At 64.7% G+C, this 25,091-nt stretch overlaps 4 protein-coding genes across 5 annotated transcripts; 1 reads left to right on the top strand and 3 right to left on the bottom strand.

The window, feature by feature from the left end:
- Positions 1 to 50: 50 nt before the first annotated feature.
- Positions 51 to 15,645, bottom strand: CCDC88B (coiled-coil and HOOK domain protein 88B). The gene is made up of 27 exons (XM_090055217.1): positions 15,501 to 15,645; positions 14,480 to 14,607; positions 13,820 to 13,928; positions 13,171 to 13,240; positions 12,978 to 13,036; positions 12,790 to 12,873; positions 12,328 to 12,468; positions 12,076 to 12,206; positions 11,711 to 11,792; positions 10,354 to 10,512; positions 9,733 to 9,879; positions 8,961 to 9,102; positions 8,484 to 8,665; positions 8,212 to 8,289; positions 6,767 to 7,228; positions 6,418 to 6,542; positions 6,232 to 6,327; positions 5,735 to 5,840; positions 5,524 to 5,604; positions 4,375 to 4,589; positions 3,569 to 3,679; positions 3,094 to 3,238; positions 2,135 to 2,280; positions 1,705 to 1,800; positions 1,276 to 1,418; positions 418 to 627; positions 51 to 173 (listed from the first exon to the last, which is right to left on the bottom strand). The coding sequence occupies exons 1-27, from the start codon at positions 15,567 to 15,569 to the stop codon at positions 121 to 123; spliced, it is 3,570 nt and encodes a 1,189-aa protein (XP_089911343.1). The 5' UTR covers positions 15,570 to 15,645; the 3' UTR covers positions 51 to 120.
- A 406-nt stretch (positions 15,646 to 16,051) lies between these two features.
- Positions 16,052 to 18,735, bottom strand: PRDX5 (peroxiredoxin 5). Its single transcript, XM_090055170.1, has 6 exons — positions 18,584 to 18,735; positions 17,892 to 18,026; positions 17,391 to 17,522; positions 16,951 to 16,989; positions 16,683 to 16,747; positions 16,052 to 16,371 (listed from the first exon to the last, which is right to left on the bottom strand). The coding sequence occupies exons 1-6, from the start codon at positions 18,596 to 18,598 to the stop codon at positions 16,266 to 16,268; spliced, it is 492 nt and encodes a 163-aa protein (XP_089911296.1). The 5' UTR covers positions 18,599 to 18,735; the 3' UTR covers positions 16,052 to 16,265.
- Positions 18,736 to 19,139: 404 nt separating this feature from the next.
- On the top strand, positions 19,140 to 20,708 carry TRMT112 (tRNA methyltransferase activator subunit 11-2). The gene is made up of 4 exons (XM_090055213.1): positions 19,140 to 19,344; positions 19,623 to 19,724; positions 19,860 to 19,952; positions 20,516 to 20,708. Exons 1-4 carry the CDS (start codon positions 19,264 to 19,266, stop codon positions 20,615 to 20,617), a joined length of 378 nt encoding a protein of 125 aa, XP_089911339.1. The 5' UTR covers positions 19,140 to 19,263; the 3' UTR covers positions 20,618 to 20,708.
- Positions 20,709 to 20,795: 87 nt separating this feature from the next.
- ESRRA (estrogen related receptor alpha) lies at positions 20,796 to 25,091 on the bottom strand. Of its 2 annotated transcripts, XM_090055081.1 has the most exons (8): positions 25,039 to 25,091; positions 24,250 to 24,387; positions 23,470 to 23,729; positions 23,056 to 23,172; positions 22,808 to 22,930; positions 22,537 to 22,704; positions 22,170 to 22,454; positions 20,796 to 21,948 (listed from the first exon to the last, which is right to left on the bottom strand). In XM_090055081.1, exons 2-8 carry the CDS (start codon positions 24,366 to 24,368, stop codon positions 21,719 to 21,721), a joined length of 1,302 nt encoding a protein of 433 aa, XP_089911207.1. In that variant the 5' UTR covers positions 24,369 to 24,387; positions 25,039 to 25,091; the 3' UTR covers positions 20,796 to 21,718. The 2 variants fall into 2 exon arrangements, with proteins under 2 accessions (XP_089911207.1, XP_089911206.1); XM_090055080.1 differs by lacking the exons at positions 24,250 to 24,387; positions 25,039 to 25,091 and having other exon boundaries at positions 22,808 to 22,964; positions 23,470 to 24,208.

Here is a 25,091-nt window from a genome sequence, read left to right as displayed (position 1 = left end):
TACATTTGTTTATTGTGAATAAATTATCAACCAGCTGTGCCCCCCGGGGAGGGGGGTGGATCAGCCCCTGCCCCCTGTCCGGGGGCTTCTGCCCCCAGGCTGGCGGGGGGCGGGGGGCTGTCACGGGCCCGGCTCCACCGGTGCGGGGGCCTTCTCCTCGCCCTGTGGGGACCCTGCGGAAGGGGGGATGTCACGAGGGGGGCACTTTGCTCTCGCCCCGCCCCTGCCTTCTTTACTCCTCCCCCTTTGGTCAGCTCCCCCCATCAGGCCCTGCCCTCCCCATCAGGCCCCACCCTCACTCCGAAGCCCCGCCCACCCCAGCCAAACCCCCCCACCAGCCCCACCCAAGCCCCCCCATCCAGTCCTTCCCTGCCCCACAACCTCCACCCCCCTGAGCCCCCACCCACTCTCCCTCACCTCTCTCTGCAGGGGTGGGGCCCTGGCTGGGCTTGTCCAGGACCACCTCCCAGGGGGCAGAGCCATCCCAGGCCCCGCCCACAAAGCCCAGGGGGCGGGGGCGCTGACGGAAGCGTTGGCGGGGCCCGAGCTCTGCCCCCACCTCCGACGTCCCCACCCGGGAACTCAGGCGCTGGCGTGGGAGGGCTGGGGACCGCGGGGGGCTGGGGCCTGCGGGCGCCGGGCAAGGGGGTTAGTGCCCAGGTGCTGGGTGCCCAAAATCCCCCCAACAGGGCTGGGGCACCCCAGACGCCCGGGTGCCGTCCCCAGGACTCCCTGGGTTCTTTCAGGCCTCTCCTCCCCGCCAGCCCCCTGAAGTCCAGGAACCATAGGGGCAGCCCGGACGCCTGGGTTCTTGTGGCCTTTGGACCCCCAATAAGGCTCAGGCACCATGAGGTGGGCCCGGACCCCTGGGTTCCTCTCCCGTCTCCTCTTCAACCCGCCCCCCTCCCCAGGTCAATAGGGATGCCCAGACATCCCTCCCCCTGCCTGCCACACCCACTCCCCAACAACACCTGGGCACCTGTAGGGCTATCCCAGGTGCCTGGGCTCCTTCCCCATTCTGTACCCCCCCCAAATTCCTGTTGGGAGGGGGGCACAACCAGCCTGGCCCAGGTGCCTGGGTTTCCCCCTGCAGAAGGGCTGGGAGGCTGCCCACCCTGTCCCAGATGCCTGGGTTCCCTCCCCTCTTTCAGTCCCCCCAGAACTGGGGCAGGGACACCCCAAGATCCTCCCGGGCACCTGGGTTCCCCTCCACACTTGAGAGCTGGGATGTCCCAAACACTTGGGTTCCTCCTTGGTGGGCAGGGGGGATCTCACCACCATCAGGCACAGCCCCCTTTGTCCCGTTGGGCCCCTCGGAGTCACCACCGCCCTCAGCCACGGGCCGCACCAGGTCCCGGGGGGACTCCCGCCTCGGCCTCACCAGCCACCGCATCCGGTCTGTGAGCCAGCCGCTCTTCCTGGGAGGGCACGGAAGGGGTCAAAGCCTCCTCAGTGGCCCCTCCACTTGCCCCCAGCCTCCCGTATCACCTCCAGGGTCCCCAGACTCCCCAGCCCTCCCCAAGATCCTCCACAGCCCCCCATTTCTGCCCCGTGCAAGCAATTGCTTCCTGGGCAAGGAGTCATCAGGGTGTTGGAAAAAGAATGGGGAGTCTGGGGAGCAGGAGGGTATTAAGGGCCAGGCAGAGCAGCGTGAGGCAGGCAGGGGAAAGGGGGGGGGGCAGGATGGGACTGGGGGGCACTCACTTGCCGCGGCCCGGGGCGGGCTCCAGCACACGGTACTGGTCCATGATCTTTTCCACCAGCTTCTGTTTCTCCCGGCGCAGCTCGTTCAGCTTCTCCCTGTGCAGGGGGTGGGCAGAATGGGGGTTGGTTATAGGCGACTCCCAGGGCTGGGTACAGGGCCAGTGGTGGGGCCTGGTGCTGCTTTCTCTGGTGGGTTTGGGGGCCCAGGGTCCGGGAGTGAGAGTGACTCCAAGGCCTGGTGCTGCTCCTCAGGGTGGACTGGGAGTCTGGGGTGGGATTTAGGGATATATGGGTCTCCCAGGGCCTGGTGCTGCTCCTGAGCTGGGGGGGCAGTAATGCAGGGTGCCAGGTGTGGGGGGATGGGGGGCAGGGGGCTCTCCCAGGGCCTGGTGTTGCTCCTGAGCTGGATCTGGGGGGCAGGGACTCTCACAGGGCCTCACGCTGCTCCTCATGGTGCTTCTCCCGCGCCTCCATGTTCCGCTCCAGCAGCCTGCAGTTGTCCCGGCCCAGGCGCTGCAGCTCCCCCAGCAGCGCCCGGTTCTCCTCCTCCTGGGTCGCCTTCAGCTGGGCCAGGAGCTGGGGGGGGAAGGTGGTGGTGGGGGCCACAGGGGGCAGGATTATGAATTCAAAGACCACACCCCTCCAAGCCACGCCCCTAGGAGGCAGGGCACACCCCTCTAGGCCCCACCTCAACTGACCTTGCCCACTGGGAGGCAGGGCTGGAGCTGTGAATGGGAGCAGGCTGCAGCCCTTCTGTATGTGCCCCCTGTGGAGGTGGAGCTCTGGGGTGGGGCTCTGCCTGGGGAGCCCCCTACTCCTCCAGTATCCCATAATCCTCCATCATGGCCCTCCCGGAACCCACTAACTCTGCACATGACCTGCAAGGGGGGATGGAACCTCCCAGCATGCTCTGCTGCTCCTCCAGTATCCCATAATTCTCTACCGTCCCCCATACTCGCCCCATTCCTCCAAAATCCAACAATCCCCACCACCACCCCCAACCCTGCAATATCCCATTATCCCTCACCACGGCCCCAACACCCCTCTGCTCATTCAATATCCCACTACCCCTTCCCCCCACCAGCCTACTGAAACCAGTAACTCCACCCACAGCCTGTGGGAGGGATGAACTGGAATGGGTAACTGGGGATGCTGGTACCTCTCAACACACCTCTGCTCCTCCAATATCCCACAATCCCCCCCTGCAGCTCCGCCCAACCCATAGCAGGGAAAACAACAGGGGGGATCACAGGGGAGGTTGGGACTCCCTATAGTATCCCCCTAGACCCCACCAACTTCACCCTGTGGGGTCGCCAGATAAACCCTCAGCCTCCCCCCCATTCCTCCAGTATCCCATAATCCTCCCCATTGCCCCCAGTTCCCACCCACCTGGCACTGGTCAGTCAGCCGGCCCAGGGCAGTCTCAAGCTGGTGGTTCTGGTCCCGCAGTGCAGCTGTTTCGGCCCCCAGCCGCGCCCGCTCCAGCTCCAGCCCTGACAGGCGCCCGCGCAGCTCCCCCAGCTCTGTCCGTGCCCTGGGAAGGGGGAAACGGGGTGTCACGGACCCCTCAGTGCCCTGCTAGTCCTCCAGTATCCCACAGTTCCCCAGTACAGCCTCTAGGACCCTATAGCCATCTTCCTCCCTCAGGCACACCCAACCCCCTGCTTCTCCTTCAGTATCCCACAGTGCTCCCCACCTTGCCCCAGGCCCCCCATTGCCACCCTCAGCCCCTAGCAATCCTCCCAAGTCCCACCCAACACCTTCCAGGCCCCCAGTGCCTGCTGTATGTCCGCAACACCCCCACTTGCCCCCAGGTGCCCCACTCTCACCAGTACCCCCCCAGTGCCTCCCAAGGCCCCAGTACCGGTTGAGCTGCTCCTCGAGCCGGCCCCGCTCCTGGGCCAGGCTCTGCCGGTCCCGTTCAGCTGCCTCCAGCTTTTCCTTAAGCTCTGGCCTCCCCTCCAGCACCGCCTGCCTGGGGGAGAGGAGGGGTGAAACCTCTCAGGGCTTCCGAGCCTGAGCTCAGTCCCAAATGATACCCTGACCTCTGACGCCACAAAACTGCCCTTTCCCCCAAGTCCTTCCCTTGACATCGGACCCCTGATCCCCAAAGTGCCAAGATCCATGGGAAACCACAACCCTGACCCCACCTCCAAACTCCAGGTAAGACTGTGACCTCTGACCTCTCCATACCTGCCCAACCCTTCCAGCTTGACAGCTATCAAGCTCCAAGGGGGTCCCCCGAGTCCTTCCCCCGATCCCCCGGGTGCCAAGCTCCATGGGAGACCAAAACCCGTCCCTGCAACCCCAGTACAGGTCACCAAGTTCAACTGATGCCCTGACATCTGAATTCAGGGCCACTAAACTCCAGGTCAGGCCCTGCCCCTTTGACCCCACAAAACCTGCCTTTCCCCAAGTCCTGACACCTGACCTCCAAAGTGCCAAACGCCAAGGGAGAGCACAACCCCTGCCCCCTCGCTGCCCCTGCCCAACCCCAGCACAGAGCACCAAGCTCCCCATGAGCACCACCCCTTAAGCCCTGAGCCCACATAACTTCCCTCCTCCTCCTCATTCTGACCCTTAGGATGCCAAACCCCATGGGAGACCATGACCCCTGCCCCATCCCTAACCCCAGCCCAGGCCACCACATGAGCCCCCAACTCCCAGTACCTGTCCTGCAGCTGGCGGTGCTCAAGCCGCAGGGCCCGCAGTGCAGCCTGGAGGGTGGCCTGGCGGCTCAGCAGCGCTTCAAGCCGGGCACCCTGCTGTTCGTGGAGCCGTGCCAGCCCGGCCTGCTCCCGCCGCAGCCCCTCGTGCCGCCCACGCCATGCGTCCCGTGCCCGTCGTGCTGCCCCTGCCTCCACCACCAGCCCTGCCATGCGCCCCTGCACAGGGAGGGTAGCAGTCAGGAGGCTCTAGGGCAGGGTTGACAGCCTCAGGGTCAGGGCTCATGGTGCTATGATGAGCTAAGAGGTCATAAGGCTGAGGGGCAGGGCACAGGGCTGCCGTAGGGCATGCAGCCCATAGTGGTGACCTCCAGACCCTCTAATAGCTCTTTGATCCCAACCCCCTGTGCCTGTGGCACTGATCCCTAGCCCTGGTTCAGTGCCACAAGTCCTGGGGGTCAGGGGTCATGGCACTGGCAGGATCAGGGGGCTGTGGTAGGGATCAGAGGTAGGCACCACAAGCCCTGGGGGATGGTGGTCAGGGTGCTATGGAGGAGGCAGGCACTACAGGGGGTCCTGTAGGGTGGTTGGAGGTGGGGGGTGTCACAGGTCATGGAGCTATGGTAGGGGCAGGGGTCACAGTGCTATGAAGAAAGCAGAGGCTGGCACCACAGGACCCAGGGGGCGGGAATTAAGGCTCTTGGGGCTACGGTAGGGTCAGTGTCACAGGCCGAGAGGTGGGGTCAGGGGTCACAGGACTATGGAAGGATCAGGATGATGGGGTTGTGGTGGGGGCAGAGATCATGGTGTTCTAGAGTGGACAGGGGTCAGCACCACAGGCCCCAGGGGGTGTGGGATCAGGGATCACAGTGCTATGGCAGGGTCAGGGGTCACAGGGCTGTGGATGGGGAGCAGGAGACACACAGCTGTGGAGCTGTGGTAGGGGCAGGGGTTAGCACTATGGGCTCTGGGGGCAGGGATCACAAGTCACAGGGCTCTGGGCAAGCCAGGGATCAGTGCCACAGGCACATGGGGTGGGGGGGTCAAAGAGCTATCAGATGGTCAGAAGTGCACCATGGCCCCTTGAGGGGTCTGGGAGGAGCTGTGAGCCCTCAGGGGTCTGAGGCTAGGGGTCAGAGGACAGGGATCTCACCTGGAGCTCAGCCACCTGGGCATGCAGCCTGGCATTCTCCTCCTGCAGACTGATGTGCTGCCCCTCCAGTTGCCCTGTGGTCTGGGAGGGGTATCAATGGGGAGGGCATCAGCTGAGGGCTCCCACAGCTCCCCCCCAGTCTCTAGCCCCCCTCCCCACCACCCAAAACACCCCCAACACCTCTAGCCCCCTGGTCCCCACACACACTCACACTGGTCTCCATCTCAGGCATGTGGCCCCCTGACTCATCATCCCGCTGGCCCTCTGCCTCTGGGGGCTTGGGGGGCTGCTCTCCCATGGGGCTCAGGACCTGGGGGCACAGAGCACGGGGTGAGATGCAGTGAAAAGGGGATTGTCCAGGCGGGGGCGGGGGGGGGAAGGAGAAGGGTAGGCAGAGTAAGGTGGGGGTCCAGGATCAACCTCCCCCAGGGAGCTGGGGGCGGGGGGCACTGAGAAGCTATATGGGGGATGGGAGATGGAGAGGCTATAGGGTGAGTGATAGAGTGAGGTGTTGGGGAGCTGTAGGGAGGTGACAGACTAGGGCAGTGCATGGTGGGGCTATATGGGGCACAGCGAGAGCAAGGGATAGTGCAGCAGCTCTGGGGTGAAAGGACATTAGTGGGTGGGGGGTAGTGGGCATTTTTGAGGGGCTCTGTGGAAATGGGGAGGCCTGTACAGGGGTTCTGGAGTGCACACTTACCTGGGGGGGGGGGGTTGCTCGGGGGACTGAGGGGCCCTACACGCAGGCCAGGGGATGGCTGGGCCTGCAGCCCCTCTAGGCGCTGCTCCAGCTCCTCGCACTGCCTGTGGGGGAGCGAGAAGAAAGGGGGCATCTGAACCCAGTTCCCCCAAACTGCCCCCCTGACCCCATCCCTCCAGCACCCCCTGCCCCACCTCTGGCGGGCACCCAGCTGGTCCCGCAGGCTCCGTGCCTCCTCCTCGGCCTGTGCCAACTGCTCCTCTAGCCGCATCCCGGCCTGCGCCTGCTCCTGGCCCCGACGTCGCACTACCCCCAGCTCCTGCAGGGAGGGGGAGGGGAGGGTTAGACCCCCGCATGGGATCCCTCCCCACTGTAGACCTTACCCCAGAGCCCCCCTACCTACTCCCCAGCCACCTCCCAGTCCCCTTGACCCTCTGCTGGGTGCCTCAGCTCCCACAGCCCCTCCACCTTGATATCCCCACCCCCAGTGCTCCCTGCTGAGGCCAGAGCCCCTGTGTGTGCCCCCCACCTGTCACCCCTCACCTCCCGCAAAGCCTCGGCCTGGCGCTGCTGCCCCTCCAGCTGCTCCCGCAGGCTGCCCGCCTCGGCCTCCAGACCTCGCAGCCTCTTGGCCTCTTCCTCGGTCGCCTGCAGCCGGGCCTGGGCAGCCACATGGGCCTGGTGCAGGCCTTCGAGCTCCTGCCGGGCTGCAGCCAGCCCCTCCTCAGCTTCTGCCAGCCGGGAGCCCCACACCTGCTGCACCTCGTCACGGCGCCCCTTCAACACCAGGGCCTCCAGCCTCTGCGTCTCCAGCTCCTGCCGCAACTCCAGCAGCTGCCCCTCCAGCCGGTCCTGTGCGGCCTGCGACCTCGCCAGCTCCTCCAGGGCCTCAGCGTGGGCAGCTTCCAGCTGGGCCAGGGCTTTGGTCAGAGCCTTTGCATGGTCCTCAGCCTGGCGCAGCCGGGGAAAGTCCACCGCCACTGCCTCCTCCTGCTCCTTCTTCTCCTGGGCCATTTGGGGGAAAGGGTTAGTGGGGGGGCACGTATATCTGAGACACCCCCCCCAGGGACTCCTTAAGGACCTCCATTGGGCACTCCCAGTACCCCTCCATACCTGGGGCCCCCAGAGCTCCCCTCTGAGCCCCCCAGGGCCCTCCCAATCCCCTTCTGAACCCCCATACCTAGGACTCCTGAAGATAGCTCTCAACTTCTATGCCCAGAACTGGGATCCCTGGAGATCATCAGTACCCCCACAACCCATTTAGATGCTTCTCGAGCAAATTAGATGCTTCTCCAGCAAATCCCGGGACGTCATTCTCCCTTTGTACTCGGCCTTGGTGAGGCCGCAGCTGGAGTACTGCGTCCAGTTTTGGGCTCCACAATTCAAAAAGGATGTGGAGAAGCTTGAGAGAGTCCAGAGGAGAGCCACGCGCATGATCAGAGGTCAGGAAAACAGATCTTACAATGACAGGCTGAGAGCCACGGGACTCTTTAGCCTGCAAAAGCGCAGGCTCAGGGGTGATCTGATGGCCACCTATAAGTTTATCAGGGGTGACCACCAGGATCTGGGGGAACGTCTGTTCACCAGAGCGCCCCAAGGGATGATGAGGTCGAACGGTCACAAACTCCTGCAAGACCGTTTCAGGCTGGACATAAGGAAGAATTTCTTTACTGTCCGAGCCCCCAAGGTCTGGCACAGTCTGCCGGCGGAGGTGGTTCAACCACCTACATTGAACACCTTCAAGAGTAAATCGGATGCTTATCTTGCTGGGATCCTATGACCCCAGCTGACTTCCTGCCCTTTGGGCAGGGGGCTGGACTCGATGATCTCCTGAGGTCCCTTCCAGCCCTGATGTCTATGAAATCTATGAAAAAAACCCCCTCCATACCTGAGACCACCCCCACCAGACTCCCACTTCCTCCCTCCCCCCCCCACAGCCCCTCTATAACTGGGACCCCATTATACCCCAGAGCCCCCCTTTTACCCACCTGGGGGGGCCCATCCTTCTGCCCCATGTCTCCCGGTTCTGTGAGGCCTGGGGGGGTCCCCACCACCAGCTGCTGCCCCTGGGGAGGAAGGGGGTGGAGGGGAGAACCTCTTCCCACCACACAGGGAGACTCCACTGTGTCCACTCCAGCCCTCCACCCCACTCCACTCCAACCCTTCCCCGCTGCACAAAGACCACCCTCCACCCCCAAGGCATCAGGGACAGATCAGAGCCCTCACCCCATCTCTCAGGCCCCTGCCCTGCCTCACAGACCTCTTGCTCCAGGGCTTCCTTCTCCAGCTCTAGCCCAGGACTCCTGGGTCCCATGGAAGCTTGTAGTGCCTCTTGTAGACGGCGCCGGAGGACTTGGTTCTCACGTTCCAGGGCAGGCAGGCGTCCAGGCCCTGCCTCCTCCACCTCCTGGCTCAGGGGCAGCAGGGGTCTTTCAGAGGGATCTGGGGGGCAGGCAGTGTAACAGTGTCACAAGGTGGGGATTGGGGTCTGTGGGGGTCCCTGAGGAAGGGTTGCAGTGAGGTCTATGGAGTGGCGAGGGTTAGTGGGGTTCAGGGTAGGAGAAAGGCTGTGAAGGCTATAGGATGGGGGCTATAGGATGTTCCAGAGAGGGAAATAGAGAGGCCTATGTGGTGGGGGGGTTACTGGGGACCATAGGGCAGAGATCCATAGAGATGGAGAGATCTGTGTGAGGGGAGAGAGGGAACTATACAGTGATTATGGGGGGCTGTAACTCACCCTTGCTAGCAACATCATCAGGCTCAGGTTCCTCCTCCCAAGGCAGATCCAAAGGGGCCCCGGGGTGGGGGGGTCCTGGCTGTGGCCCCCCCTCCCTCTGCAGCTCCAGCTCCTCTAAGCGCTGCTGGGCCTGGTCCCGCTCCTGGGGGCAGGGAGGACAGGGTCTGTGAGGGGACCCCCCACCCCAAGTACCCTTCTCCCAGCAGGGGGCATGAGGGCTCTTGCGGGGGTTGTCTCCCCTCCTGTGCTCACCCAATCCATAGGACAGGTCCTGCCTGGCCAAGGTTTGGGGGGCTCTGGGGGAACTGTACAGTGGGGGTCACTTAGCTCTGATATCTACTCCAGCCCCAGCAGAGGGGTCTCTGGAGCTGTGGGACACAAGCCACCTGGGGAGAGTTGGAGGGTCCCAGGGGTGATGGGGTAGCCCTAGGAAGGCCTCCCACAGAGTGGGGCAAAAAGTGAGGCAGGAGCTGATGGGGTGGATGCTGTCTGGGATGACTGGGGTAATTGTTGGAGGGGGGTTGGGGAAGGGCCCTTAGGAGACTAGAGGGTCATGGGGAAGGGTCCCAGGGAGTGTCCCTGGACTCGTGAGGCAGTAGGGGGTCCAGGAGGGGTCCTGCAGTGGATCCCCTGGGGGGGGTTTCTGCAGACCATCTGTGGGGAGAAAGTGATGGGGGTCCTGGGGAAACTGGGAGTCTGTGGGAGGGGAACTGGGAGGTGGTAGAAGTCTATGGGAGGTGAGGGAGGCATGCAGGGTGTCCCGGGCCATCACCTCCTGTGTGCGCTGGAGCTGAGCACGGAGCTGCCCGAGCTGGCGCTGAAGTGGGGCCAGGCGCTGGGCACGGGCACAGACATCCTCCAGCTGCGCCTCCAGCTGCTCCTTGGAATCCAGCAGCGCCGCCGAGAAAGCCTGCTCCTCCTGGGGGGATGGGGGGTGTCAGGGAACCCCAGATACCCCCAGCCCTGACAACCCAACTCCTGACCTCACTGTGACCCATGATTTTCCAACCACTATGTTCCACCTCCTCCATGACCCCAGACCATTGTGACCCTTGACCCTCCCTTAGTGGCCATGACCCCCAGGGCCCCCCATAACCCCTGACCCCAGGGGCCCTATCTAAACTAGGAGCCCCTCATGCCCCCTATGATCCTCCAGCCTCTCCCAGTGTCCTCCATGATCCCTGTTCCAACCACCCCCTCCCCAGGGCCTCTACCCCATGACTCCCAACCCCTGGGACTCCACCTGCCATGACTCCAGACCTCATAGTCCCCATCCCCCTAGGACCTCCCAGGACCCATGGGATCTCTGACCCCCTCCCTAACCTTAACCCATGACCCCTCCCTTCCACCGTAGTGCCCCCATGTCCCCTCAGTGCCCCCCCACCGTGCTGACCTGTAGCTGTGCCCGGTCTCTCTCTAGCGCAGGCAACCGATTTCTCAGTGCTGCCAGCTCTGCCTGGAGCCGCCCAGCCCGGCCTGATGCCTCCCGTAGTACATCCACTTCATCCCGGTACCGCGTGGCCTGTGCTGCCAGTGCCCCCACCACCCGCAGCTGCATGGACACACACATGGATGTGGGCATAGGCATGTGTGGGGCCAAGGGATGTGTATGGGACATGTGTGGGACAGGGGATATGCGTGGGACTTGGGGCAGGGGACACGTGAGGTATGTGGAAGCAGAGGATGTGTGTGGAATGTGCATAAGGATACACATAGGATACACATCATCATTGACTCCAAGATGAACATGGGCCGGCAGTGTGGGGAGGCAGTCAGGAAGGCCAACTGTACCTTGTCCTGCATCCACAGATGCATCTCGAGCAGGTCCAAGGAGGTGATCCTCCTCCTCTATGCAGCCCTGGTCAGGCCGCAGCTGGAGTACTGCGTCCAGTTCTGGGCGCCGCACTTCAAGAGGGATGTGGACAGCATCAAGAGGGTCCAGAGGAGGGCCACTCACATGATCAGTGGACACCAGGGCAGGCCCTATGAGGAGAGGCTACGGGACCTGAACCTGTTCAGCCTCCAAAAGAGAGGCTGGGGGGGATCTAGTAGCCTGTTATAAATTAGTCAGGAGGGATCAGCGGGCATTGGGGGAATCACTATTCCCCTGTGCACTGCCAGGAGTGACCAGGAATAACGGTCACAAGCTGGCAGAGGGCAGGTTTAGGCTAGATATCAGGACGCGCTACTTCACGCTCAGGGCGGCTAGGATCTGGAACCAGCTTCCAAGAGAAGTGGTGCTGGCTCCTACCCTGGGGGTTTTTAAAAGGAGATTGGATGAGCATCTTGCTGGGGTCGTTTGACCCCAGTATTATTTCCTTCCATGACGGGGGGTCGGACTAGATGATCTACTCAGGTCCCTTCCAGCCCTAGAAACTATGAAACTATAGGGACATGTGGGACCCAGGGATGTGGGGGACCCAGGGAACACACATGGGACACGCATGTGAGAAATATATGAACATGGGGGACATGCATAGGGATATGGGGAGGTCAGAGGACCTGGGGAACAAAGGGACAGGGCAAGAAACATGAGGGCATGTGGCAGCAGGGCAGGGTGGGGTGATGCACATGAAGGTTGGGGGGACACGTGTGTAGCTAGGGCAGGGGCTCCAAGAGAAAGGTGAGGGGTGCAGATGCTGGTCCCCACAGGGTGTGGGAGGGATCTGGGGGGCACCTGCAGGGCTGGGCTAGTGCCCCCTGCCCCTGCAGAGACCAAGGGGATGGGGACAGAGGCTGGAAGGCCATACCTCATCCCGCAGCCGCCTCAGTTCAGCCTCTCGCTCCTGCAACTCCTGCCGCTGGTCCAGCAGCTCCTCGGCCTGTTCCACCCTGTGTGGGCAGGGGATTGGGGAAGGGATGGAGAAACCCGCAGATGCCCCCATCTCCCCTCAGGCTCTGCCTTGACCCCAGAGGCCCTCACCACTCCCTGGGGACATACCCTTCTGTTCCTCCTCACCCCTGGGAAATTCCACCCCTCCACCCTGGGACCTGCCCCCCTCTGGCTCTCCCCATACCCCAGTGGCCCCCATCCTTCCCCTGGGAAATACCCTCCTGCTCCTCCCTACCCCTGGGAAACACCCCCCCCCCGGGTCTGGCCCCCAGCCACACTCACAGCTCCTGCTGCAGGCGCCGGGCCTGGGCCCGGGCATCGGCCAGCTGCACCCCCAGGTACTGGGACGGGTCAGGGGCCGGGGAGGCTGTGGCATGGGCAGCCACCTGCTCTAGCTCCAGTTCCCAGAGCCGCTGCCCCGGAGACACGCATTAGCAGGGTTTGGGGAATTTAAGGGGTTTAGGGGAGGTCTCAAGGGGGTTAGGGGAGGTCGGGGCGTTCAGAGGTTGAGGTGGGGCTCAGGGGGCCCCTCACCTGAAGGGCAGCATCACGCTCTCCCACCAGCCGCTGCAGCTGGGCACACAGGTCCTGTAGGCGCTGGCCCAGCTCCGGAGGGGACAGCTCAGGGAAGGCCCCCATCTGCCAGCTCAGCACTGCCCCTGGCTCCTGGGTCACCTGCAAGGGGAGGAAATGGGGTCTTGCATACCTGCCATCACCCTTGCAAGCCCATCACCCCCCCTCGCATGGGCCTTGCACACTCACCCCATGTCTGCCCCACCTCTTGCCTCCCCGCCTCTCACGTACCTCACGCAGCTGCCGCCTTTGAACACCCTCACACATGCCCCTTCTCCCAGCCTCCACTTTGCACATCCATCTCACCAGCCGCTCACATAGGAGCTCCCACCCTTCCCCCACAACTGCCTCATACCCTGTGCAGAACCTGGACATAGGGCCGTAGGGGATATTAGCCTAAAGGTTGAGGGTTATGCCCCTTACCTCCTGGATGGCCTCTGCCAGTGCGGCCTGGGTCTCCAGGTCCAGGCCCTGGATCCGCCTGATGACCTCGGCCTTCTGCTCACACTGCCCCAGGGTGGGGCAGCGAGAAGGGAACAGGACAATAAGGAAAGAGAGATCAATCCATAGTCCTAGGGCAGCCACCCCATCCTGTGCCCCCTCCCCAATACCTGCACAGCAGCCCCAAGCATCAGGCGCAGCAGCTTCTTCATTTCCTCAATGCCCTGCTCTGGGGGGAGGGGGAGGAAATGGTTAATGGAGCCAGAAGCTGACATCCCCCCAACCTAGGATTGCCAGTCCCCCCCAGGCCCATCTTACCCCAGGATCAGGTCCCTTCCTACCCCCATCCCACCCTGTCCTTACCTGTCAAGGGGTCTCGGGCCAGGAGCTGCACGTTAGGGGGGCTCAGCACCAATAGCTGCTGAAGGTCATCCTGCCAAGGGCAAAGGTCAGAGATCAGAGAAGAGCCTGAGAATGTGGGGGGAGTCCCAGGCAGGAACAGCCACACTTCAGCCACTTCCTCTTTCTGCCCCACCTCTTCCCCTGCCCCTGAACGTGGTGGCCACTAGGGGTGGGGGCAGATGGCTCACACATGCTCCTGCTGGGGGTAGTGGGGTGCAAGGGTTAATGGAGCCAGACAGACTGCTCCCCCCACTAAGGACTGGCCCGCACAGGCCCATCTCCCCTCAGGATCAGGCCCACTCCCAGGGTAGGGCTGACATGCGAGGGGTGCACAAATGTGCTGCAGGAACAAGAGGGGAAGGGTGCGTGAAGATGGGCATGGAGAGAAACAGGCATGAGTGGATATGGGAGCGAGCGTGCGAGGACAGGCGTGTGCAAGGACATGTGTCCTCAGGCACGGGTCTGAGGGAGTGCACATGCATGCATGCCGGGATGAGCACTAGCGAAGGTGTGTGCAAGCCCAGGGGGGGCAAATGAGAGGCCCATGGGTGCTCACATGAGTGCACAAGGGGGCAGGCAATGCCTACACAAGTGTGCAAGCCCAGCCCACCTGGTAGAAGGCCTGAAGTCGAGCCAGCAGCGCCCGCAGGGTCTGGAGCCTCCGTGTCTCGTCGCCCCCTGGCAGTGGGGCGGGGCGGGCACCCCGGGGAGGGGGGTCTCTGCAGGGAATTGCGGGGGTGAGACTCCCCTCAGCTGGACTGAGACCCCCACTTGCCCTTGGATCCCTATAGCCCTGGGCCCCCGATGCCCCTGAACTCCCACCATGACTCTGGGACTCCCCCACCCCCAACCCAGTCTCCCCATGACCCCCAGCCCAACCCCCCCGCCACCCTGAGGTCCCTGCAGCCCACCCCACCCCCTACAACAGTGACCCCCCTCAACATTTCCACTCAGCTTGTCCATGACCCACCCACCCAGCCCCCCACTGACCCTCGTGGCTTGGCCAGGACCCCTCATGACCCTCACCCCAGGCCCCCCATACCCCCAACTGCCCTGTGACTCCCTGTCACTACCCTGGGACCCCCATCTCAGCCAAGCCCCCCAAAGCCCTCAGACCCCATGTCCCCACCTCCCACTGCCCTGGGAACCCCAACTCAACCCAGCCCCCTATAACCCCCCCATCTCCACTCAGCTCCCCACGTCCCCCAGCCCAGCCCCCTCACCACACTGGGACCCCCCCCATCTCGACCCTGGGACCCCCCACACTCACATGACCCCCATGAGGCAGGTGAGGAGGGCGCCATCCGCCAGGCGCAGGAACTGCCCCCGTGCCCCATCCGTCATGGGGCTGGGGGGTGAGTCCGGCCTGGAGGGCGTCAGGTCCTCCAGGGTCTGCACCTGGGGGGGACGCAGTTCTGTCACCAAGGCAACTTTAAGCAGAGGAAGGCCCCCCGACTACAGTTACTATGGCAACCACCAACTACCTCCCCTCACCCTAGTTACCACGGTAGCCCCCACATTTCTGCCCCCCATGAGGCCTAGACCACCCCATTACCATGGAGACCCCTCTGAGTACACCCCCCTTTGGCCCCAACTGACAACTCTGTTACCATAGGAACCCCTGCCTACCCCCCCCAAACAGGAGGTCTGGAACCCTGCACTGTTACCGTGACAACCTGTAAAGTCTCACTGTAACGGCCTGAAGCCTAGGCCTCCCCCCACTGTTACCACGGCCACCCTGTCCCTTTCCCTCCAAGCTGGAGGCCTAGAACCCTACAGCTACCACGCAGGGTAGTCACGACTGACCCCTTCCAAAACCGGAGGCCTAGGACCCCCCCAACCGTTACTGAGACAGCCCCCAAATGCTTCTCCCATAGTGTTACCATGGTTACCCCACCAGCACCCCCCTTTACCCCAACAAGGCCTGCAATTTCATCCGGGGGGGTGGGGGGGGGCGCTGTTTCCATGGCAACCTCAGCCTAAGGGGAGCTCCTGGTCTGGGAGGGGGGGAGCTCTGGAAGATGCATCCCCAAAGCAACACCAGCCCCACAAAGCTGCACTCCCCACCCCCACTCATCCCCAGCCCCCCAGCCCACCTCACCCCTCCCTGCCATCTCATCCCCAGCTGCCCAGCCAGAGGGACCCCCTACCTCCCAGCCCCCACCAGCCCAGTGCCCCAATTGCTGATGCTCCAACATGGGTCCGATCCTCAGGATCCCCCTCCCCCACAGGAGAGCCCTTGATCCCAGTCCTGGGGTGCGGGGTGCAGCCTCCCGCCCACACTCACTCACCCACGTGACCAGGGGACCCACAATGAAGCCCCCCAGGGTGTCAGGGGCCTCGCCCTCCTCTTCCTCCATCCTCCCTTGGTGACCGGCTCAATAGCACCCGGGGACCCGGGCGTCCGGGCACTTCCGCCACCCCCCCGTGCACTCAACCGCGCAAAGAGGAACTTCCGCAAGGTGTGGGGTGACGTGGGGGGGCAGGAAACCACCAACACCCCCCCGGGGTGACGCAGCAGGTGCGGGGGAGGGGGGCTACCCAGTGGATGCATCTACCCCAGCATCCAGCTCGCTCAGGATCAGGCCACCCAGGCCCATCTGGTCCAGAGTCCGGCCCCCACCACCATGCGACCCATTTCCACCCCCAGCCCTACCGCTGACTGGTCCAATCCCAACCTGGGGGGTCTGGCCAGCGCCCAGCACCCCCCTGATCCTGGCCTGGGGGGTCTGGACAGCACCTGGTACCCCTGAGCCCAGCTTGGGGCAATCCAGAGCCCCCTACCCCACCACAGCCCTACAGCCCCATCTCAGGGCACAGCCCCCAATCATACACACACAGGTTGAGCTGAACAGAGCCATTTATTCGGCAAAGTGGGGGTGCAGGAGTGGGGCCTCAGCAGCATGCAGGGCCAGAGCTTAGGGGTGGAGCCTGTGCGCCCCCTACAGGCCCAAATCAGGAACTGCAGCAGCAAGACACACCCCCACCCCTTGCCTCAATGGGGCTCTTGGATCAAAGCGGGGGTATGGGGTGGGGGGCCCAGACGGCTGGGTCCCTCACAGCTGGGAGAGGAGGTTGCTAGCCAGGCTGCAGGTGAGTCCGGTGCCATCGGCCTCCACGTTGAGGGTTTTCACCACCCCGTCTTCCACCACCATCGAGAATCTATGGGGATATGGGGGGGTCAGGGCTGAGGGAGATTCCCCAGACCCTTCCCAACCCCCCAAAAGCACCCACACCTCCCAAAACCCCTTCAACAACCCCCTTATCCCCCACTGCTATTGGGAACCCCCCACAAGGACCCCCCAAAATTTGGGGACCCCAGAGCAGTTAAGGGGACCCTACAGGCCTTGGGGTCCCACCCTGTGTTCTCCTATCACCCTGCTTCCCAGCTGCAGCCAGCTGCCATGCTGCATGCTGGGAAGGGGGGCTGCAGGCACATGTATAGGGGGGACTTGTTTTGGGGGGGCCCTCACCGTTTGAGGCGGTCATTCCCAAAGAGCTGGCGCAGCGGGTCCTGGTCTAACAGCAGGTCAGTGGCCTGGAAGCAGGAAAGGGGGGAGGGTCAGCAGGGAAAGCGGGGAGCCCAATCCGGCCTGATGCCCCCCTGGTGCCTCTCACCCCCACTCCACAGCCCCCTGCTGGTGTCCCTCACTCCTGACCTGCAGCCCTCTGCTGCCCTGCCCACCCCCAGCCTCCCCCACCCTGTCAGTGCACCTCACTCCCAACCCACACCCAGCTTACCTTCCCAAAGGCCCCGGTGGGGTCAGCCAGCATCCGCACCTGGGGGAGGGGAAAGGGAAAGAGGATTAGTGTGGTGGGGGCAGAAACAGTCCCCCATGGTTACACAACCCCTTGTTACGCAAACCAGGGCTGCCAGGAATGGGGGTGGGGCAGGAAGTTGAGTCAACTGCCCTAGGCATGGGGGGGCGGGGGGGCAGTGGAAATAGGCAAGGGCAGGGGAAAACCCCCTCTCTGCCCCGCCACTGGCTTGCCCCCACCACACTCCCCTGCCCCACCCCCCAGTCAGCTGCCTCCTCCCTGCCATCCTGCCCCCCACGCCCTCCTTACCCAACAGACCCCAACCTCCCTCCCCTCCAAGGCCACCCCCCCACCTGCCACCTCCAAAACATCTCCCACCCCCCATGCTGGCCCCCGCTCCCCATCCCCTGAGGCCCCCTCACCTTGCCCTGGGTGCCAAGAGCTTTGCCCCACTCGCTGACCACAAAGACGTCGTTGACGGCCAGGCAGGCGACCAGGTCTACGCCTCGGCCCTGCAGCGCCTTGGCCTCTGCCACGAACCCCGGCAAGTGCGTCTGGGGTGGGAGGGCACACATGGGGGGGCATCAGGGACCCCCCCAGAGACAGCGCCCACTAGCCCCGGTCCTGACCTCACAGGGCCCAGGGACACAAGAGGAAGCCAGCCCCAGTCCCCCCAACACCCCGCAAGCTTGACTTGGTGCATGGGGGGGAGCAAAAGATGTTACAGGTGGATTTGAGGGGGCAGTGGAGAATAGAGGGAGCTGCAGGGAGGGGGCAGGCATGGGGGAAACTAAGAGGGCCCAGGAAGGTACTGGGTAGGGTCTGGGGGGCGTTGGGAGGCACAGGGGAGTGACTAAGGCTGTAGAGGGGGAGTGGGGGCACATCAGCGCTGGGGTGGGGGGGGGGTCCAGGAAGGCTCTGACCTTGCTGCAGCCAGGGGTGAAGGCACCAGGCACCCCGAAGAGGACGCCCTTCTTGCCCCGGAAGAGCGTGGCCAGGTTCACCTTGGTGTCAGGGTCCCCCTCGAACACCTCCACACTGGGCAGGCGGTCTCCTACCTGAGGGGGGAAGGAGGAGGTATGGGGGGGTCCCAGCACAGCCAGGACCCCCCCCCAACAGCTCTGAAATCCACTATGGGAATAAGGGGGGGCTGGGGCTGCCAAAGGGGAAGCAGTCACATCCCTCGCCCATGGGCTGCGGCTCAGCCACTCCCTGGAGTTTCCCAGTAGATTGCACAATGCCCCCCCCCAACCCAGCCCAGCGCAGCAGTGCCAGGAACACCCCCCCGCCTGCAGAGACAGAGCCCTGCCCCCCAACACAGTCTGTGCCCCAGGGACCCCCCTCCACAGCCCCTTTTTCCCCAGCCCCTCCCACACCACAGCTCCTATGTCAGGAGACGCTCCACTCCGTGCAGCCGTGGGGCCCCAAAAGATCCCAGATCCTCCCATAGCTCCCCACCACCATTTATGCCCCCCCCGTTGTGCCCAGCCCCTGGATGCCACAGGACCCCCCACCCATCATCTTGCCCTCCCAACTCCAGGGACCCGGGGGAAGGAGGGAGGGGGCTGCACTGGGAGGGGCCATGCACGGGGCAAGGGGTCGCGGCTGCTCTCACCTGGATGGGCGCCATAGCAGCTCCTCGCGCTCCTCGGGCCGGACAGCCTGGGCCTGGGCCGGGGGGGGGGGGGCCCGCCTGCGGCAACCCCGCCCCCCGCGCGCGGCTGCCATGACAGCTCCCTGAGTGGCAGCTGCCATGGAGAGAGGTCACTTCAGGCCCCCCCCCCATCTCAGGTTAAGGCGCAGCCAGTGGAAGGAGGAGCCAATCGCGGATGATTTGCATGCGAGGGGCTATTCAATCACAGCTTATTTGCAGGCGGCGGAAGGGAAGGGAGGAGGGTTTCAATCACGGCTGATTGACATAACATTGGCTCGCGCTGGAGGAAATGAGGGGACGATATTTAATCAGGGCTGGTTTGCATCTCATTTGCATATGGTGCAAAGGGCGGGAGGGACTTTCAATCCGCTCACATACATTTTGATTAATCTGCATACGATGTGTATATCATTTGCACATCTCGGTTCCCACCCACCTCCGCCAGAATACCCTCCTACTCTGATGGGAAGGCGCCGGAACCAGAGCGTGCCGGAACCTTCTTTCTTGGGATTTGGGTTTCCCAGCCGGACCTTCCCGAATAGCACACCAAGACCGGAAGTGGTGTCTAACGGACACTGAAGACGCCTGGACCAGCAGTCACCCGGCTTTCGGCGGGAGCGGAGCAGGTGGCGCTGCGGGAGATGAAGCTGTTGACTCACAACTTGCTAACGTCGCACGTGCGCGGCTTGCGGCCTGGCGGAGGCTACCCGCTGGGCATCCAGGTGACGTCACCCGCCCCCCCCACGTGCCCACGGACGCTCAGTCCCTCCACGTGGACCCCTGTGGCTCCGCCCCCACGTGCTCAACGGGAGGTCTCCCCGGTTTAGCACTGCCCCCCCCGCCCCACACGTGGCCGGGCCCCGTCCCCTCATACACTGCGCGGGACCTCCCGCGAAGTGTACGCCCCGTACCCCGCCCCCCAGGCGCCCATGGGGATCCCCAAATCCTTCCCTAGTGTCAAGGCCCCGCGCCCAGCGGGAATGACCCCACCCCCTTGCAGGCCACGGAAGTGAAGCTGAGCTCTGTGGACTTCAACGCCCAGTTCGTGGCGCGGATGGTGCCCAAGGTGCAGTGGGCGGCGCTGCTGCAGGCGGCCCAGAGCGTGAGTGCGGGGGCGGGGCTTAAGGTGGGAAGGGCCGGGGGACAGGCAATGAGGGGGTCATAGGGCAGTGGGGCGGGTGTGGTTACTCAGGGCTGGCCCCTCCCCCTGCGGGTGACTCCTCCCCCTCTCCCCCAGCTGGGGCATGGCTCTGACCTGCCACCCGAGCCAGCCCCTGACTACGAGAGCAACGAGGACTTCCTGCGGCGCCTGCACCATGTCCTGCTGGAGGTGAGGCCCCCGTGACCCTTCCCTGCACGTAGATGCCCCCAGTTCCTCCCACCCCATGCAGACCCTCGCATGGACCCTGGAAACCCCCAAGACCTCCTCCATAGGTCCCTAAGCTGCCCCAGACCACCTAGACCCACACCACCTCTACGACACTACGGGCCCCCTGACCCACCCAGCACCCTCCCCCGACTTCCCGTGCCCTCTCCCCCACCACCACCACGGACCCTCAGGGACACTTGGAAACCCCCTCTTGCACCCCACACACAGGGCCCCTATACCATCCCCCACCCCCTACAGACCCCTAGACTCCCCCAGACACCCCCTCCCCCAGGGGTGGCTGAGCACCCAGCCTCCCCCTTACCCCTGGGGTTGACAGCCCCTCCCAGATTCCCTTCCTCAGGGAAGGGGCACCCCCCCTCACAGTAGAGGTGTCACACCCTAAATCCTCCCCTCACACACGTACCCCATCTCCCCCAGACTGCTGTGGATGCTGAGGGGGTGGGAGGGCTGGGCTCTTGCCTGGGGTGACCCCAGCCCTGCCTGACTGCTCCCCTCCCCCACAGGTGGAGGTGGTGGAAGGTGTCCTGCGCTGCCCGGACTCAGGGCGTGAGTTCCCCATCACCAAGGGGATCCCTAACATGCTGCTGACTGAGGATGAGACCTGAAGGACTGAGGCAGGGGGAGATGGGGGAGGGGGTTGCGTGGGGGTCGGGTGGACCGTGTCTGTTTGCTTCAATAAAGCTTGCTTGGGTTGAAGTGGAGAGCTGTGATGTACTGTCCCTGCCTCCACTTCCAACCCACAGGCCCCCCATCCTCACAATGAAGACACAGCAGCCAGGGGTGTCTGAGATCTCCATGGTTTATTGGGGCTGGGGGGGGGATCCTGCCACCGCCCCCGAGGTATTTAGCATATGTACATCTCCATAAATTAACCCAGGCCCCATCTCCAAGCCCTGGTGGGAGGGGACATGGGGCTGACCCCCTCAGCCCAGACAAGGGCTATTGCTATATACACAAAGGTTATTGCGTTGGGGGGGGGGTCCCCTGAGACTCCCCCAAGCTGGGGATAGGGGGGCAGTCCTGGGGTCCCCAGTGGAGATCAGCCCCAGCTCCCCCCTGCCCACAGTGCCCAGGACTACTTATTGCTTTAAGGGGGTGGGGGGACCCCCATCCAGTGCTGAGCTCCCTTCAGGCCCCCCTGACCTGGGGCGGGGGGGAGAGAATCAGGGGTCTATGGCTTCCAGGGGTTTGGGACTTGGCTTCCCAGCTGTCCCCACAACAGAATCTGTCCTTCTGTCTAGTCCCCCAGGGACACACACACCCATAGACCACATCCCGCTGTCTGCCTCCACCCAGGACGTGCAGCCTGGCCATGGGTCAGCCCTAAGGCTGTCTGTCTGTCTGTACCCTGGTCTGGTCCAGTTCAACTGTCTTGCCTCTCCCCACACCCAGCTGCCCGTGTGTCCATCCACTATCCCCTGCTTTCCACCCCAGTCTGTCTGTCCATGTGTCCGTCCATCACCCCTGCCCCTGACCATCCATGTCTGGCCTTCAATCCATCTGTCTGTCCAGCTCCTGTCCAATGGATTCCCCCCCCCAACCCCACTCTGTCCAGTCCATCCTCCCCAGATCTGTACGTCTCCGTGGGGTTGTGTGTGTGTCTGTCCACACTCCCCTGCCCCCCCACCCCACCTGTCCGCCCCCAGATCCATTGGGGGTCCCTGAGGAGGGGGGGTAGGGCATGTGGGCCTGCTTGGCTCCATCTGTCAGTCCATCATGGCCTCCAGCATTTCAAGAAAGAGCTTGTGGGGGGGACCGCGGGCACCGAGCTGCAGTCGCTGCAGGTGCCGCAGGGCCCGGGCAGCCGTCTGCCGCAGCAGGGGTAGTGTCAGCAGCAAGCGCCCGGCGCGGCCTGCCCCTCCCAGTGCTGCCAACGCCTCCAGCAGCCCGTCCCGAAGCCGCTGCACGCCCACCCCATCTTCCAGGTGCACTGAGTCTGCACACAGAGGGCAGAAGTCAGGGTGCTGCTCCCTTGCAGCCCCACAGTGCCCCCTCACTCCTGACCCACAGCCCCCATGCCCCAGTGGTGCTTCTCGCTCCCAACCTGCAGCACCTCCCAGCTCTGCCAGTGCCCCTCATTTCTAACCCATGGCCCCCACCTCCTGCCTGTGGTGGCCCTCATTCCTGACCTGCAGTCCCTTGTCCCCCACAACTCACCAGCATTAGCCAGCGCCAGGGCCTTGAGTAGGACGAATTCCTCACGCTGCAGTCTCAGGGCCCGGTACCGCGCCAACAGCTGAGCCAGGGCGGCGCCCAACTCGGCCAGCCCGGCTGCCCGTGCCCCCGCCCCATCCAGCGCCAGGTCCTGGGCAAAAACCAGCGCGGGAGGGTCGGGCCCAGCTCCCCCGGGCAGCGAGCGCCAGGCCACGCCCAGCACCAGCACCTCCAGCCAGGCCGCCTGCAGCAGACTCATCTGGTCTGGGAGGGAGAGCCCTGCAAAGCCTAGATGGGATGGGGGCAGCATTAGAAGATAGTGCGGGTTGGGAGCAAGAGGCGGAGGAGGGGGTCAAAGGTCAGGTCTCACCGGGGATGTTCTTGGCCCAGCTGATGATGACCACGATCTCACGATCTGCTAGGTCACACAGGGCTGTGACCACGCGTGGGGGCCCCTCAGGCAGAGCTGGGTCAGGCATGGCCAGGAGGGGCTCGGGTTCGGCTGCCAGCAGGTGGGACACCAGGGTGGGAAGCGGGGCTGGGTGGGGGCAAGAGGGGTCAGGGTGACCTCTGACCCCTACCCCCCCAGCCCTGCTGGTACCCCACCGAACCCACAGCCCCCCAGACCCATGCACACTCACTGGACTTCTTGCTGGCTGCCATGATGACAGAGGGGACAGGAGGGCTGGGGTAGGGGGTCCCGTCAGCTTCTGGACAGCGCTTGTACTTCTGCCGCCCCCCCCGAACCCGGTCCAGCCGCACCCCTGGGGGGGAGAACAAGGGGGGGCAGGAGGTAGCCTGGACCCCCACACTGGAGCTCACTCTTGACCCAGAGCTCCTGCCCCCCCAGCCCTGCCGGTGCCCCTCACTCCCAACCCGCAGTCCCTACCTTCCCGGAGCATGCCAACGCGCAGGCACTTGGTGAAGCGACAGGCCTGACAGGCCTTGCGGCGCCGCTTGGTGATCTCGCAGGCGCTGCTGGCCGGGCAGCTGTACTCAATGCTGCCTGGGGGAGGGGGTCCTGGTTAGAGAGGATCCCCCACTCCCACCCACAGAAGACCCACAGCAGGAGCTGTGACTTGGGGGTAAGGGGCACCAGGGAGGGTTAATGAGGCCCAGGAAATGCCCCGTTCCCATCCGGGAGACACCCTCTGGGGCAGGAGCGCAGGGCACCGCTGTGCGGGGTGGGGGCTGCAGGGTGGGAGTGAGCCACCACTGTGAAGGGGGTGCTGGTTGGGAGCGAGGGGCCCCGTGGGGGGTGAGCGGGGGGCTGCGGGTCGGGAGCGAGGGGCCCCGGGGGTACCTTGGATGGTGCGCTTGAAGAAGGCCTTGCAGGCCTCACAGGACGGGACCCCGTAGTGCAGCCCAGAGGCAACATCGCCGCACACGAGGCAGAGCCGGGGGGTCGGGGCCAGCGCCGTGGGGGTCGTTGGGGCCCGTGGCGGGGTGGGGCCGGGACCGTTGCCGTGGCGCCGGTGGGGGGGGCTGGGGCTCCCTGGTGAAGCCGGCTCTGTCTTGATGTGCAGCCCCAGGCGCGAGTCTCGCGAGGACATGGCTGCCAGCCTGCGGGGGCAAGGGTCAGCCCCGGACACCCAGGTTCTCCGGCAGCCACCCCCAGGCGCCCGCCCTGGACGCCCCGCTGCCGGCGAGTCTGGACACCTGCTTCCCCTGTAGCTCCCGGGCTGCCTGCATGCTCCCGGTCGGACCCCGATGCCTGCGCCCCTGCCTGGCGCGGGGCTCCAGACCCAGGGCAGGTGGACATAGGCGTCACGGCCCCGGCGTCACCCCTCCCCCCCACCCAGGGGCGCGCCAGGCCCCGCCCCCAGGGCGACCTTTGCCCCGGCCTTTGCTCCTGGGGGAGGGGGAGGGGGAACCACTATCTCAAAGGACCCAGGCGCCCGGGCACGCCCCGTCCCGCGCAGGGGACTGGGCCTCTGACCCCGGGATCTCCCACGTGACCCTTCCCTCCACGCACACACGTGTCCTTCCCCTCCCACGTGCTGAACCCCCCACCCCGGCTGCCACGCGAGACGCCTCACGTGACCCTCCCCCGCCCACGTGCCCCCCGCGCGTGCGCACTGACCGTGCCGGGCCGAGCCCGGAGCTCCGCGGCGCCGGCCCCGAGGACAGCGAAGGACACGGGGCGCTCAGCTCCCTCGGCAGGGCCAGCTGACACGGGGGGCGGGGCCGCGCCTCATGCATAGCCAACGAGGGGGCGGGGCTATGCGACGAGGCACGAATGAGGGCGGGGGCTCCGGACCCCGCGCTTTCCTCGGGGGCGGAGTTATGCAAATCAAGGGGGGGCGAGGGGTGTATGTAAATGACAGAACCCCGGTGCGATGGGCGACGCGTTATGCCAATCCAGGGACACGGGGCGGGGCCATGATGGAACCCTCGGAGAGGGGGCGGGGCGTTATGCAAATGTCAGGCGCCGGGGGCGGGGCCACGCCGCATGCAAAGGATGGAGCCCGCCCCGCCTCCTGTCTGCGCAGCCGGAGGGGGCGTGTCACAGCCTCACACATAAGCAATGAGGGGGCGGGGCCTTGCCGGCCACTTGCTGCTGGGGGCGGACTCCTGGGTTCCCTCCCGGCGGGGGCGGGGTGGACACTGCACGGGGGGACCCCGGGGACCCCCCCACGGCCCCCGACGCCCCCGCCAGCTCAGTGCGGGGAGCGGCCGCCCGGGGGGAAACTGAGGCAGGAGCTCAAGGGCACGAGCTCAAGGTCACGCAGCGCTGGGAGGGAGCCCAGGCGCCCGGGTCGGCCGCCCTCCTCCCGCCCCTGTAAGCCCCCCGGGCTTCCCCCCTGGGCCTGGAGGGCCCCCGGGCTCGCGCCCCGCTCCCGGGGCTGGGGAGACCCCGCGGCCCCGGTACCTGCCGCCGCTCGGTCCCGCGGTGAAGGTCAGGGGACGTGTCCCGCCTGGGCG

The sequence above is a fragment of the Crocodylus siamensis genome, chromosome 6, assembly GCF_052110815.1.
Source record: "Crocodylus siamensis isolate JL-2025a chromosome 6, ASM5211081v1, whole genome shotgun sequence".
Classification (NCBI taxonomy): domain Eukaryota; kingdom Metazoa; phylum Chordata; order Crocodylia; family Crocodylidae; genus Crocodylus; species Crocodylus siamensis.
This window is presented reverse-complemented; position numbering and strand designations above follow the sequence as displayed.

Coding starts and splice junctions, on each gene's coding strand:
- ESRRA (XM_090055080.1), bottom strand. CDS start 23,928: ATGTCCACCTGCCCTGGGTCTGGAGCCCCGCGCCAGGCAGGGGCGCAG. Junction 22,965..23,055: donor CGTTGGCATGCTCCGGGAAG/GTAGGGACTGCG, acceptor GTGGGGGTCCAG/GCTACCTCCTGCCCCCCCTT. Junction 21,949..22,169: donor CCTGGCGCTGGCTAATGCTG/GTGAGTTGTGGG, acceptor CTCTGTGTGCAG/ACTCAGTGCACCTGGAAGAT.
- CCDC88B (XM_090055217.1), bottom strand. CDS start 15,569: ATGGAGGAAGAGGAGGGCGAGGCCCCTGACACCCTGGGGGGCTTCATT. Junction 12,207..12,327: donor AGCGTGATGCTGCCCTTCAG/GTGAGGGGCCCC, acceptor TCTCCGGGGCAG/CGGCTCTGGGAACTGGAGCT. Junction 6,328..6,417: donor CAGCTGGGTGCCCGCCAGAG/GTGGGGCAGGGG, acceptor GCTCCCCCACAG/GCAGTGCGAGGAGCTGGAGC.
- PRDX5 (XM_090055170.1), bottom strand. Junction 17,523..17,891: donor TCACCCCTGGCTGCAGCAAG/GTCAGAGCCTTC, acceptor CTCCCACCCCAG/ACGCACTTGCCGGGGTTCGT. Junction 16,990..17,390: donor CTCTTGGCACCCAGGGCAAG/GTGAGGGGGCCT, acceptor CCCCTCCCCCAG/GTGCGGATGCTGGCTGACCC.
- TRMT112 (XM_090055213.1), top strand. CDS start 19,264: ATGAAGCTGTTGACTCACAACTTGCTAACGTCGCACGTGCGCGGCTTG. Junction 19,345..19,622: donor GCTACCCGCTGGGCATCCAG/GTGACGTCACCC, acceptor ACCCCCTTGCAG/GCCACGGAAGTGAAGCTGAG. Junction 19,953..20,515: donor TGCACCATGTCCTGCTGGAG/GTGAGGCCCCCG, acceptor CCTCCCCCACAG/GTGGAGGTGGTGGAAGGTGT.